A 13,336-nucleotide genomic window follows, 5' to 3' on the forward strand; every position below is an offset into this window, starting at 1 on the left:
TAAGCCTAAAACCAAAAAAACCGAACCAAAACTGAAAAAAAAACCAATTCAAACAAAAAAAATCAAGGCAAACCAAAAAAATCAAGTCAAACCGGAAAAACCGAGCCAAACCGGTTTGAACCGGTTTTTGTCATAAAAAACTGAATCGAACCAAAACCGGTCGGTTTGAACCGGTTTCATTTTTTTTTTAAAATTTTAATTTAATTATTTTTTAAATAAAAATCAATCCGAATTTACATAAAACTGCGAAGAAGCAAGAAAAGAAAGTTATTATTTTCAAGAGAGAGAAACATCTCGCGAGAAACGTTTCTTCATTTGCGCATAAAATAATAAACACGTAGGATGGGGGTAGAAGAAGAAGAACAGCAATTAAAGATCAGGATTAAATTAAAGAAAGAAAAAAGCACAGTGAGAGTGAGTGAGTAGTAAAAAATTAAAAAAAAAAAAACTAGAAAAAGAAGCGTGTTCGATCCATTGACACTGATAGAAGCAGGAAAGAAGAGAGAGAGAGAGAGAGAGAGAGAGAGGGGTTCAAAAGTTTCAACACAAATCAAATGGGTCATCAAAATCATGAAGACAAAGTGCTCCTCTTCTCTTCTTTGCCGAGATTTCCGCTTCCTCTCTTTCTTTAATCCTACTTCTTCATTTCTTATCCTACGCTACTGTCTCTCTCTCTCGTTCTCTTTGTAATTACACAAGGTCCTTTTGTTTCCATCTACTCACTTCTTTCTTACTTTTATTTTGCTTTTTTTTTTTTCTTGTTAAGGAAGTTAATCTTGTGGTTTGAGTTTGAGGGTTTCAATTTCTGTATGCTTAGTAAGAAAATGTAGGAAACGCCAGTGCTTTTCGTCTTAGATTTTGGATGTCATTGCTTTATTGATTTTTATTAACTTTTAGATTTGTCTGGTTTCGACATTTTGAGTTCTGAATTCCTGCTTGTATACCAAAAAAATATGAATGGTGAGTGATTAGGGATTTTAAGGATCTGAAGTTTTTTTTTTTTGCTTTTTTGAAACAGTGTTGGAATAATGTGTAGTTTATTTGTATATCTATTTTCTGATGGTTGTTGAATTTGAATTGCGATATCTGTTTTTAGTTGTGTTTTATCGGTGAGAGAATTTTAGGAAGGGGCTGGCCTAAAATATTTTGAATCAGTGAAGAAACTCAAGTTGGTTGGTATTTCTTAGTAATACCAATTAGGATAATCATGTAGGTAGATTGCTGATTTGAGGATTGGCTTGTATCTTGCCTAGTGGTGTGTAAGTTGTTGAGTGATGCAGCATTTGTTTGCTGCTTTGATGTTTAAGGTTTAGAACTCTATGGGTGGTTTGTTAATGAATCGAGGGCTATTCTATACTGATTTTGGGAAACGAAAGGAGTGACGCAGAAATTTCAGTTGCAAGGCAGGCGTCTTATGCTTTTGAGATAATGATCCTTGGGAGATTTTGAGTTATGTTACTTTCTAAAGTTTTTAAATGTATGCTGGTTACATTTGATCGTCAATCTCTGAACGGATCTGCAGTTTATTTCATTACATTACTTTTCTCTGCTGCCACCCGGTGCATTTCTTCTAATGTTCTTTTACATATGTTTGCAGTTCCAATTTATTGCAATTGCTTGGAGATAAGTCTGAGAATAATGCAATTATGATTATGTCAAGCTTGTTTAATGCTGTTTGCATTTTTTTAATGCAGAGGAAATGCTTGAATTCCTTGGTAATGAGTCGTGCATAAGAGTCTGCTTCATCTGTCAAACGAGTGCCTGAGCTAAAGGGTTCATCTTCAGTAACTTGAGAAATCGAATGCATATATTTAAGAGTGAGGGGTTGTGACAAGAGGGCTCTAACTCCCACAAAAGCTGAAATAATTGTTAAGTAAACACATGGAGTCAACAGGGTGTTGGTTCAACAGGTTAAAGTCGAAGGATAAGCTGAAGTCTGCCAAACAGAAAGATACCACATGCAATGGGAAGGAGGGAACTAAAGCACCTAACAGTGAAGAAGCACCATCCAATGTAACCAAGCAGAAGGTTGCAGCTGCAAAACAGTTTATTGAGAACCATTATAAGAAGCAAATGAAGGACCTGCAAGAGAGGCAGGAGCGGTATGATTTAATGCATCTTTTCATAGCAATGATGTTCGAGTAAAATTACTTTTCTGTTAATATTCACACTTCACCCATTGGCTTATCTGCTTGGAATTCTCAATTGATGGGAAGATGTTATTTATATGATACTCCAACATTGTACAACCAGTCATGTTTCCATTATTTATATGATACTCCATTCTTCAAGAAATCATTTTTTTCTTTAAGTGCATTAAATTTTTTAAATTTCTTTTCCAAGTAGTCATTGGATGAATAAAACACCTGTTTTTTCTTAGACCATCTGATCTTTTGACTTTAGTGCATTGATGATGGTGGTGTTTTGGTGCTTATGATTTCTTGCAGACGTAATGTACTGGAGAAGAAGTTAGCTGATGCTGAGGTCTCTGAGGAAGAACATAATAACTTACTAAAGTTTTTAGAGAAGAAGGAAACTGAATACATGCGTCTTCAAAGGCATAAAATGGGCGCTGATGATTTTGAGCCATTGACCATGATAGGCAAGGGTGCATTTGGGGAGGTAAGTTAGTCTTTTTCCATATTCTATTCCAGCTTGACAGACCTATTTGGCATTTTCTTCTTGCTGCATCCTGGCATATAGTAAGAAGAAACAAACATGTATACACAGGTTAAAACATTTTACTGCTGTTTGCAAGAAAAATCCACTCTTAGTTAAAGTGTTGCTGCATTTATATGTTGCATCTCTATTTGATAGCCAGGATCTCTTGCTTGATTTACATTTGTGTGTTTAAAATGCTGTTGCTCTTTCAATCAAAGCATCAATTAGTGATTTGTTTTTTGATCTTCTCCTTTTGAGTTTGCAGGTTAGAGTCTGTAGAGAAAAATCAACAGGTCATGTATATGCCATGAAGAAGCTTAAGAAATCAGAGATGCTACGCAGAGGCCAGGTATATGTTTTCATTAATCCTGCCCGACAATTTTATTGGTTTTTTTATCTGTTCATTATGCTTATTTTCAGTTTGGATCTAAAATGTTCAGGTCGAACATGTGAAAGCAGAAAGGAATCTACTTGCTGAGGTTGATAGCAATTGCATTGTCAAACTATATTGTTCTTTCCAAGATGAAGAGTATCTGTATCTCATCATGGAATATCTACCTGGTGGAGATATGATGACTTTACTGATGCGCAAAGACACACTAACCGAAGATGAGGCCAGGTTTTACGTTGGGGAAACTGTCCTGGCTATTGAGTCTATCCATAAACATAATTATATTCATAGGTAACTCAAGGTTTTTGACTTGAGCTGTTGATCTGCTTTTCTTACCATGTACTTCTGATATTGTAATTGTGGCCTTATCTTTTCTGTGTTTTCATGTTGCAGAGATATCAAACCTGACAACTTGCTACTTGATAGAAATGGTCACATGAAATTATCAGACTTTGGATTATGTAAACCATTAGATTGCAGTACTCTCCAAGAGAAGGATTTTTCTGCGGCAAACAAGCTTAGTGGAGCTCTTCAAAGTGATGGACGCCCTGCAGTGCCAAAACGTACACAACAGGAGCAATTACAACATTGGCAAAGGAACAGGAGGATGCTCGTAAGTTCCCTATATGTAGTGGAATGACCTTTCATTCAATAGGAGTAACATTGTCAATCAAGGCATTGTTGTTGATGCCACTGCTGCTGCTTTATAGCTGAATGCTTGTTTTCATTCTATCGCTTATAACTTGCTGGCAATAAGTAATTATCTAGAGTGATTAAATACTCTTCCAAGCTTCTTTATGGTGCTGTTTTATGGACGTGTTTGGTGAACTTTTCTTAGTGGCTACGCAGAGAGACTGGAAAGCTCTATAATTCTAGCCTCTTTTTTTCTTGGTTTCTCTTGTTTCTTAGTAGGATGTCTTGATTTCCTTTACAATCATAAACATTCCTTTTTCCTTTAGTAATTATTTTTCCTATAAAAATCTTTAGACATGCTAGGACGACCTCGTGTTCATCTATCATTTCTGCCCTCATGGGTATGTGTAGTATCTGTGGGAATCCCACTGGGATTTCTATTTTTTAAACCTTCAATGTGTTAATTTTGCAGGCTTATTCTACTGTTGGAACTCCTGACTATATTGCCCCAGAGGTCTTGTTGAAGAAAGGATATGGAATGGAATGTGATTGGTTGGTACACTTTAAATGTTTCTTAGCTAGTAATTTTATTTTCTGAGACCATTCAGGTGTGACTTTGTTTTATACATCCAGGTGGTCCCTTGGTGCTATTATGTATGAAATGCTTGTGGGGTTCCCACCGTTTTACTCAGACGAGCCCATGTCAACTTGTAGGAAGGTAATTTTGCAACTGTTTACTTCTTATTTGTCAATAGAAAAGTTTGCTTTTCTTGATTGTGATTAATGCATGTTGAAATGAGCCTTGCGAACATGTTTACTTGTTATTTTTTCTAATCTCATTACCAACTCAAAACCATGCTTTTCAGTTCAAATTGCTAACCTGTAGTTGGTAACTTCTCAAGCTTTTTGCCTAAATGCTAATAAACCTCTAATTGTCAGCACCGAGATCTAAGTTCTTTTCCTTTTTCAATGTTTACCTTTGGAGCAGTTCATTCTACTCGCTGTCTCCAATATCAGCAGTCCTACTCATTTCACAGTTTTTGTTTTGTGCAGATAGTTAATTGGAGAGATCATTTAAAATTTCCAGAAGAAGCAAAGTTATCTTCCGAAGCAAAAGACCTTATTAGCAAACTTCTATGTAATGTTGACCAGAGGCTTGGAACAAAAGGGGCAGATGAAATCAAGGTGTTGTGTCGTGTTTTCTAAATTCTTTAGTTACTCCAAGATAAATTCGAGATTGATAAAATTTACTTGCTGTGTTATTTTCAGGCTCACCCATGGTTTAAAGGTATTGAGTGGGACAAATTATATCAAATAAAAGCTGCATTTATTCCTGAGGTCAATGATGAGTTGGATACCCAAAATTTTGAGAAGTTTGAAGAGGTAGATTGATTGGTCTAAAATTTAATCACCTTTTTAGATGCTTTATCTTGGTAACCTTTCTATCATTGATGTGATTGTTTGAGTAGGCTGATGACCAAATTCAGACTTCAGCAAAATCTGGTCCGTGGAGAAAGGTTGGTACATACAAATTCTGTTATTCATGTTTTAAGCATATGTAGTTATTTTTAGGGTTTCTTTATTAGTATTCCACCAGAGGATATGCGTTCTCTGTTCAGTCTATTTCATTTTTTTCAATGGACAAGTCTTTCATTTCCAAGAAAAATTCAGTAGGAAGGCGTTGACCAATCAATTCACCCTTCACTTCTACTGTACTACTATCAACCAATTTATATCAAAACAAAAAAACATCAACTAATGATAAGACCTCATGAAACACCAATCAGGAAAGCTGAAATTTGGGAGCATGGGGAACTTTACATTTTTCCAAACTCACAAATTACAGCATTCCTTTCCCTGAGGGAGGTGGACATTCATGCATGAAAATGTTAGTTCCACAGCTTAAGATTTTTTGGTGGTAGATTTGCCTGTGAATTTAATTGGAGTATTGTAGCATCAAACACAAAAGCTATTTTGCTTTATATAGCCTGCAAGTTAAAGGTTTAATTAATTGGGGATAAATAATGTTTCTGGCATCTAGATGTTGATCAAATGATCGTTTGTCTTTTTTTGCAGATGCTTTCATCTAAAGATATCAACTTTGTTGGTTATACATACAAGAACTTTGAAATCATAAATGATCATCAGTTGCCTGGAATTGGTATATTTTTCTTCGCTTCATTTATATTTATATAATGCATCCTCTCCATTCGAGTATCCTATTTAGTATTTTGTCTCCACATTATCCAGAGTATCGAATCTTTTATCTTTTATTTTTTTCATAGTGATATTGTGGTCCTAAGGTAGGGAATGGGATTGCTAATAATAGAAGTGTTTGGCCATGCATCACACTGTAACTTAAGTGCTCTACAAGTTTTATTTTTTTACAGTGGCTATACCTTAACTTAATCTATTTTTGTTCATTTATGCACGGTTGGAAATGCTTGAACCTAAACTTTCTAGCGGAGGCAATATTGAGGTGTACTTATACTGGGGATATTTGTGTTTGTTTCTGGCCTGAAATATTTATTTATTCATATCTTGGCTATAAAATGTTACGCTTACTAGTTAGTAGGTGATGATTAATTTAATTGCTAAAAGTGACAAATTATGTAGAATAACAAATGCGTGTCTTGTGTCTTGTGCCTTGTAGATCAGGCACAAAGAGCGTTGATATTTTTGGAGTGAACTTTAATGTTGCCATTACAGATTCATCAATTTTCCACTTGTTCTTAGTTTAAAATTTCCCAATGTTACCTCTAGAAAGCTCCAATTTTGCCCTTTATTGTTAAATACTAACTAAAAGTTCGCTTGTATTTTTTGCTATTTTGTCTGTTTTACTCACTTTTTTTCCTCTTTAATCCTCGTACGTGTTGTGGTATCTCACAAAGATTATTATAAACCTAAAAAAACTAAAGAACCAAATTCAAAAGTAAGCTATTTGATGGTTAATTGTGACATTGGAATTTTTGAGAACTAGAAGGGTAGCAATGGGAAAATTTAAGCTACAGGGGTAGAAGCAAAATATCAATCAAATCTGTTGGTGGAAGATCGAAGCTTGCATATTTTTCTTATATGTTTATTTGTGAAGAGCGCAATTTTTATCTTTGTCCAATCATCTACTTTCACGTGATCCTTTATGTGACTTTTTTCTACCTGCAATATGCAGCTGAATTAAAGAAGAAGAGCACAAAATCTAAGAGGCCTTCGATCAAGTCACTTTTTGGTAAGTTTTGTTATCAGTTTTAGTAAAATACTAATTGTTTGACTAGCGCTCTGTCGTAAGCCAAATATTTTTATAAAAAAAATATATATGCATGCTTTTCTTATGTATTTTTGTACATAAAAAAAAATGTGTAAATTAAAAAACTTATATACATGTAATTAAATAAATCGAGAATTATGTGTGTTAATAATAATAAAAAAGTCATTAACGATAATTAAAAATAAATTAGAAAAATCGATAGACAAATATAAATCAGGATATTTAATCTCGTAAGATAGGACATATATTCGATTGTGTTTACTGAATATGTTTATTAAAATTATTTTTTTATTCAATCAAACGATAATAGAAATAGACACATATATTAAATTGATTAAATAACATAAAAAGGAAAAAAAATATATCATGCAAGGCTGCATAAATCAAAATAAACATTTTTTATTTTCAAGAATAAATCTATACAAAAGATGAAAAGAAAAATTATAGATAAATCATCCTAGTTTTTCAAAAATTAAATACAAAGTTAAAAAAATTCTATTCAAAAAAGGATAAATAAGCAAAAAAGAAAACAATTCCACAGAGGAGAGATATTAATTGAAACATAAATTTAAAAATTATTTTAAAAAAATATATTAAAAAAAGATATCAATTAAAAAAAAATCAATATTAGAAAAAATAATAATAGCGCGGGTGTTGTGGCTTAACTCGTCAAACCTTTGATCCGAGTAATTGATTTAACAAGGTTTAATAATTTTTCCCCTTAAATTTATATATATAAAGAGCCCAACACGCCTGGGCCACTGTAATGAAAAGCCTAGGCGTGTAGGTGGGCCTTCAAGCCTGTGGGCCTAGGCTTGGTTTTATTTTTTAAAAACAATTTAAAGGGCGGAAGCACTTATTTTTTTTGAAAAAAATAAGCTGGCAACACATCGCCTGCTAAGACAGACGACGTGTAGTCTGCAAGCCTAGATTCCGGTTACCACTACGGTGGTCGAAAAATCAGGGCAGTGTCTCTTTTGCCCAAAAAACCTAATTTGCAAGCCATTTCAACCCAAAAACATCTTACCAACACCCTTAGAACACCTCATCAACACCCTTAGAACACCTCATCAACACCCTTAGAACACCTCATCAACACCCTTAGAACACCTCATCAACACCCTTAGAACACCTACAAACCAATCTATCACCTCAAAATACCAAAAAAAAAAATATCAAAAAACTCGAAATCAAATCAGGTTAGTTTTGGCGTCCTTGGCTTTGATTTGTTTTTTCAAACAACATTAAGACTCTAAACAACCACCATCAAGCCCTTCTTATCTCATGAAACTCATGAACACCAAGAAAAATCATTCGGTGGCCGAAAATGGCGTGAGCGACAACTCTCTCCCATCATCGGAATCCGGCGAGCCCCCTCCCTCTAATTAGGAATTGAAAAATAATACAAATAAACTTTTGTGCCGAAAATGAATTTTTGAAATATAAGGGGATCTAAATTGTATAAATTGTGTTATTTTTAAATTTTGAGGATCTAAGTGTATTTTTCATGAAATATCATGCACACTATCCATGTTTGATGTCTTTTTCATTTTAGTGCCTTTTCTTCCGGCTCCAGCATTTCCTAAGAAATCAAAATCAATTGTCCTTCTATTAGGATCAAATCGCCCGAAATAAAACTTTGATGACCAAAATGAATTATTAAAAAATAAACAGAAGTCCACTATGTTTTGTGAGTGTGAACAGTGTCCATCTATAGTCTTTTATTGTTTCCTATAATATTTTTTTAGAATGGTTGGGATAATATGATAAAAAGTAGCCAAAAACAAATTTTAAAATATGCATTGAGATTACAAACTCACAAAACTGTGATCTTACTCTTTTGAAACAATGTTATTTGTACTCTTTGCTACTTTGTAGTTTTTCTCAGTTTTCTAAGGTCCGATAAATCTAATTTTGAAGTTACCTTGTTTTTTTTTTAAAAATGAAAATTCTGTTTTTAACCGAGGGAAAGGGCTGAGAGGAGTGAGGAGCTACCACCCTGTTGGGCGCCCATGTTAAGAGAATGAGAAGTTATGGAGGGTAATATTTCATCCCCCTTTTGGGTTGAAGTACTGCCTTCCAAGCATGGAAATTAGTGTCCCTCCTCAATAGTGGTCTTGTTCCCTCTCATGTTTCGTTTCATCATTTTCTTAATCAAATCAGGTCTCATTAATATTATTTATAAACCTATTAATAGTTATCAGAATTGGCTGGCTCAACTGGTGAACCAGATTTTACACCTGTCTTGTTGGAGTGTAGGGACTAATTGTGCAATCAATATGGTAAGAACCACCTTGAATTGGGCTGAACTGACTAAGAACTGGCCTGAATCAGATTGAACCGGCCAAGAATTGGGTTGAACTGACTCAAGGCCTACCACGTGTCCCTCGATAAAAAATCTGAAAAAATGTTCTTCCAGGTATTAAACCAGTGAAATGCCAGTTGAATCAGTGAACCAATGAATTGACACCTTTGTTGGTTCAAGCTCCGGTCTGATTTTGATAATAATGGGACCCACTATTATGCTCTATTTACACCTTCTATGCATCATTCACTACCAAACACCACAAACACTTTCATCGTCGACACTTTTTATGCCCTCGGCACTTGACTCTCAAAATCTAACCCTTTGCCATACCCATCTTCAAATTTATCATATCATACAACGAAAACCTAAAAATGTTTTATGCTTATGGTGATATTTCTTTCTGGTTTATTAACTGACAGATCAAGCTATCATTTATTTATGCAAGTGCTCAAATTTGGTTAGGGCCTAATGGCTGGTATTGCTTGAAGTTATTGGCGATGTATTTAGCTTTCTTTGAAATAAGCAAGTGCAAAATCTTTGTTTGAGTTGTTTCAGAATTTCATTCACATCATCAACACACTTTTTATAGTTATTTCTTTCAAAACTGTGTGTAGTCTGTAGATGATGCAAGTTAAACACTATCATGCTCTTAGAACCATTATGTATATTTTCACTTCAAAATACAGCAAAAAAACATCATCAACACACTTCTTTTTTTATAGTTATTTCTTTCAAAACTGTATGTAGTCTGTAGATGATGCAAGTTAAACACTATCATGCTCTTAGAACCATTATGTATATTTTCACTTCATAATACAGCAAAAAAAGTGGAGCATTGTAATAGCTTGATATTGTATTGACCATCAATCAGGTTGCATTTCTTTTTTTCTTTCCTTGTTCTTATTGCGGTGGTTCATATTATTTCAGAAGATGAGTCAGCCGAGCCTCCTAATGAACCTGTTAAGGGGAGCTTCCTAAGCCTCCTGCCTCCTAAACTAGATTCTTCGGAGCAATCGGGAAATCCAAATAAGCTGTTCTAATCTCATCATCCCTTCAGATGGTCACATAACATTCAATTAGAGATAAAATGATGGATCATTTTCTTGATGGATAGCTCCTCATTTTATGTTGCCGAAATCAAAGCTTCAAGGGCGAAGGGCCCAAAACATGAGTGGTTTGAGTTTACTAATTGGCTCGTCTTAGTTAGGTTGTTAATCCTTGTAAAATCGTCCCATAGTAAATATTCTTTTGAAATCGTTGTGTATTTATTTTACCCCTTTTGTCAGAAATCTGCTATACCAGATCACTATTGTGGGTTTTTCTTGTTACTAATCATTGCTGAGTTGATTAAGATGTATCATTTATTCCTGTGAAAAATGCAGAAACAAGAGATTTCCCCTCCCTCCCTCCCTCTTGGATGTAACTTCTAGGTTAGGGTTCTGAGAATTGCAATTTTGAACCCCCTCAATCTTGTAATTCATGCGAGGATGCTATTAAACTTAATTATAAGTTAGTCCCTGTGGTTTCTCGAAACAAAATAATTAATTTTTATAATATAAAAAATAATTTAATATCCTTTGATCAATACAGGCGATGCTAATGTTTTGTTCTAAAAAATGATTTTTTAACTCCTCAAACTTTCCAATTCATCTACGTGCTTTTTTAACTCTTCTATTTTTTTAAATTTTAAAAAAAAAAGCATGAATTGATGAAAAAGATTAATCTATAAATGAAAGTAAAAACAGAGGGATTAAATAACAATTGTTGAAACCATGATGACTAATTAATTATTTTTACTAAACTACAGGGACTGTTATAATCAACTCGATACCTTTTCCTGAGCAGATTACTAGAGAAGAAATTACAGCAGCGCATGGTAAAACTGTAGTGAACAAGAGGAAAAGCGGGGACATCTAGCCTACTACGCCCCCCTTTTTGTATGTGCCTGTAAAGAAAGAAGAAGACAACGACTCAATCCTCCGTTGGTAGTCTGCTCTGTTAGCAATTATTAGACATCGTGGTTGCGTATCTTTGTAATCGAAGATGCAGGTAAGTCAATCATTTCTTCAATTCCCTCTCCTTGTTTTCTCAAAACCCTAATTTCTTCAATATTAACGATGATGATGATGCAGGCCAGTGATAGATTTAACATCAATTCACAGCTGGAGCATCTCCAGGCCAAATATGTTGGGACAGGCCACGCTGATTTAAACAGATTGTGAGGGTTTCCCCCCCCCCCCCCCCCTTTATTAGCCCAGTTTAATGTATATAATTTCTTTTAAAAAAAAAAACTGATTGTGATTGGTAAATTAATACAGCGAGTGGGCAGTGAATATTCAACGTGACAGCTATGCATCGTATATCGGTCACTACCCTATGCTTGCTTATTTTGCTTTAGCTGAAAATGAGTCTATTGGAAGGGAACGTTATAATTTTATGCAGGTTCGTTCGTCTTTTAATCTCCTTCCTTTACTTTATATGTTTATTGATCTATTTTTTTTTTTGAGTTGCCATTTGGTTACATCACTGACTTAGTTTGATGGGTTTGTAATTTGGTGTTTGAGGATATTGGGGATGAACTTCATGTTCGTTCAAAGTTGTAGTTTCCATTTCTTTTTATCTTTTTTTGTGATAAAACCTGATCATTGCACCAGTAAGAGTGTTCCGTTTAATGGGTCTGTAAGAGGTAGTTAGGTATCATTTGTGGTTTTCATTTTCAAATTTTTGAAAACGGATACTGGAAACTTGTTTGTTTTGAATTTTATTTTTTTGAGAAAAAGCAAAACGAGCAACCCTAACACAATTTTTGAAAACCACTTTGTTTGATTTTGAAAAATTCTGACAATTGGTTGTTGCTTTTTTTATGTTTTTGAAAATTAAAAACAAAAAAAAAACAAGTTTTTTCTATTCATGTTTCCGAATTTGTTTTTTACCAACATGGAATGGAAATGATACCGAATGACCCCTAAGAAAAAAGATGTTTTTTTTTTGTCTTATAAAACCAAGGGGATGAAAAGTTTCATGAAGTAGGTGCTGTCATGTTGGTGCTATAATCACATCCCTGGCAATGCATGGGGACATGCCAATCATCTTGCAGTAGGGAAGCCATATGCCATATGTTTTGTCAGAGTCAGGTGCTGTTATCAGGAATGCATCCTTTATAGGTTTTACTGCTTCACTAAAGTCAACTTGTAAAGCCTTCTCCCATTTATTTGGTTAGCTGCATGAGTTTTACATGATAGCAACCATCTCTTTATGGAACACATTTTTGGAAGATTAGTTTTTTATACACTATGACTTTACTTAAACTATGATGAGATCAGGCTACCATTTTAATAGTTGGACTTTACTCGGTCCAGATTACTTTTTTATATCCCAGTTATTTATGAATGATGATCTTAAGATCCACAGTCAAAAGTGTGCAACAAAAGTTGTGTCAATTTGAATGAGCAATTCGTAAATGCAGGGGGGGTGCTGGAAGATCGCATTACATATAAGCTATTCTAGAAGTTCTAGAAAGTATAAGATGCAAGAGTTTATTGTTATTTCAATTGCTGATGGATAGGTGTCTGAACTATGACTTGCTTCATGTGTTAAATCTTGACAATCAGTGGAAAATGGCTTAGTGACTGATAATGTGTTTGTCCTGTACATTAAAATCTTGATTGTGTGAAGATATCTCAGAGAAGTTCTGATTTTCTCTTCCATACTTATTACATGTCTTAAATATGATCACCTAATGATTCTTTTTAACTTGGTGCAGAAAATGCTTTTGCCTTGTGGTCTACCCCCGGAAAGAGAAGATGATTGAGACATGTTCTGCTTGATCCGAGTCAGCTGTGGCTAACTGATTGATATGCTTAAACTTGTGTATGGCTGAAGGAACATTGGCCTTTTGATGACAGTTATGAGTACTGAAGATATCATTTGTGATTGTAGACTTGTAAAAATCATGTTTTATGGTTTCAAGGATGGTTTAAGCTTGGAGCGTTTATGTGGTTGAATTTATAATTTCTTATAATATGATTAGCATCCGCTTTTTCCAATGTCTTTTTGGTTTTCACCATGTTTGTTGCTT

The 13,336-nt window shown here is 34.4% G+C and overlaps 2 protein-coding genes across 5 annotated transcripts; both read left to right on the forward strand.

The window, feature by feature from the left end:
* The first annotated feature begins 467 nt into the window (after nucleotides 1-467).
* On the forward strand, nucleotides 468-10,661 carry LOC7467541 (uncharacterized). 3 transcript variants are annotated; one of them, XM_002311639.4, is made up of 14 exons: nucleotides 468-699; nucleotides 1,695-2,102; nucleotides 2,448-2,622; nucleotides 2,927-3,010; nucleotides 3,102-3,343; nucleotides 3,446-3,665; nucleotides 4,158-4,237; nucleotides 4,319-4,403; nucleotides 4,739-4,870; nucleotides 4,955-5,068; nucleotides 5,155-5,202; nucleotides 5,762-5,846; nucleotides 6,855-6,911; nucleotides 10,186-10,661. In XM_002311639.4, exons 2-14 carry the CDS (start codon nucleotides 1,882-1,884, stop codon nucleotides 10,296-10,298), a joined length of 1,656 nt encoding a protein of 551 aa, XP_002311675.1. In that variant the 5' UTR covers nucleotides 468-699; nucleotides 1,695-1,881; the 3' UTR covers nucleotides 10,299-10,661. The 3 variants fall into 3 exon arrangements, with proteins under 3 accessions (XP_002311675.1, XP_024463118.1, XP_024463117.1); XM_024607350.2 differs by having other exon boundaries at nucleotides 10,189-10,661; XM_024607349.2 differs by having other exon boundaries at nucleotides 487-960.
* A 446-nt stretch (nucleotides 10,662-11,107) lies between these two features.
* LOC7467542 (uncharacterized protein At4g14342) lies at nucleotides 11,108-13,304 on the forward strand. 2 transcript variants are annotated; one of them, XM_002311640.4, is made up of 4 exons: nucleotides 11,108-11,307; nucleotides 11,391-11,476; nucleotides 11,577-11,700; nucleotides 13,022-13,304. In XM_002311640.4, the coding sequence occupies exons 1-4, from the start codon at nucleotides 11,302-11,304 to the stop codon at nucleotides 13,067-13,069; spliced, it is 264 nt and encodes an 87-aa protein (XP_002311676.1). In that variant the 5' UTR covers nucleotides 11,108-11,301; the 3' UTR covers nucleotides 13,070-13,304. The 2 variants fall into 2 exon arrangements, with proteins under 2 accessions (XP_002311676.1, XP_024463121.1); XM_024607353.2 differs by lacking the exon at nucleotides 11,108-11,307 and having other exon boundaries at nucleotides 11,385-11,476.
* The last annotated feature ends 32 nt before the right edge of the window (nucleotides 13,305-13,336 follow it).

This window comes from Populus trichocarpa, chromosome 8 (genome assembly GCF_000002775.5).
Source record: "Populus trichocarpa isolate Nisqually-1 chromosome 8, P.trichocarpa_v4.1, whole genome shotgun sequence".
Classification (NCBI taxonomy): Eukaryota; Viridiplantae; Streptophyta; class Magnoliopsida; order Malpighiales; family Salicaceae; genus Populus; species Populus trichocarpa.

Bases quoted from the DNA above. Each gene is read 5' to 3' on its own strand.
- LOC7467541 (XM_002311639.4), top strand. From the start codon at position 1,882: ATGGAGTCAACAGGGTGTTGGTTCAACAGGTTAAAGTCGAAGGATAAG. The intron at 4,404-4,738 runs GTAATTTTGCAA...TGTTTTGTGCAG, and splicing joins CCATGTCAACTTGTAGGAAG to ATAGTTAATTGGAGAGATCA. The intron at 4,871-4,954 runs GTGTTGTGTCGT...TGTTATTTTCAG, and splicing joins AAGGGGCAGATGAAATCAAG to GCTCACCCATGGTTTAAAGG.
- LOC7467542 (XM_002311640.4), top strand. The intron at 11,477-11,576 runs GTGAGGGTTTCC...AAATTAATACAG, and splicing joins CACGCTGATTTAAACAGATT to CGAGTGGGCAGTGAATATTC. The intron at 11,701-13,021 runs GTTCGTTCGTCT...AACTTGGTGCAG, and splicing joins AACGTTATAATTTTATGCAG to AAAATGCTTTTGCCTTGTGG.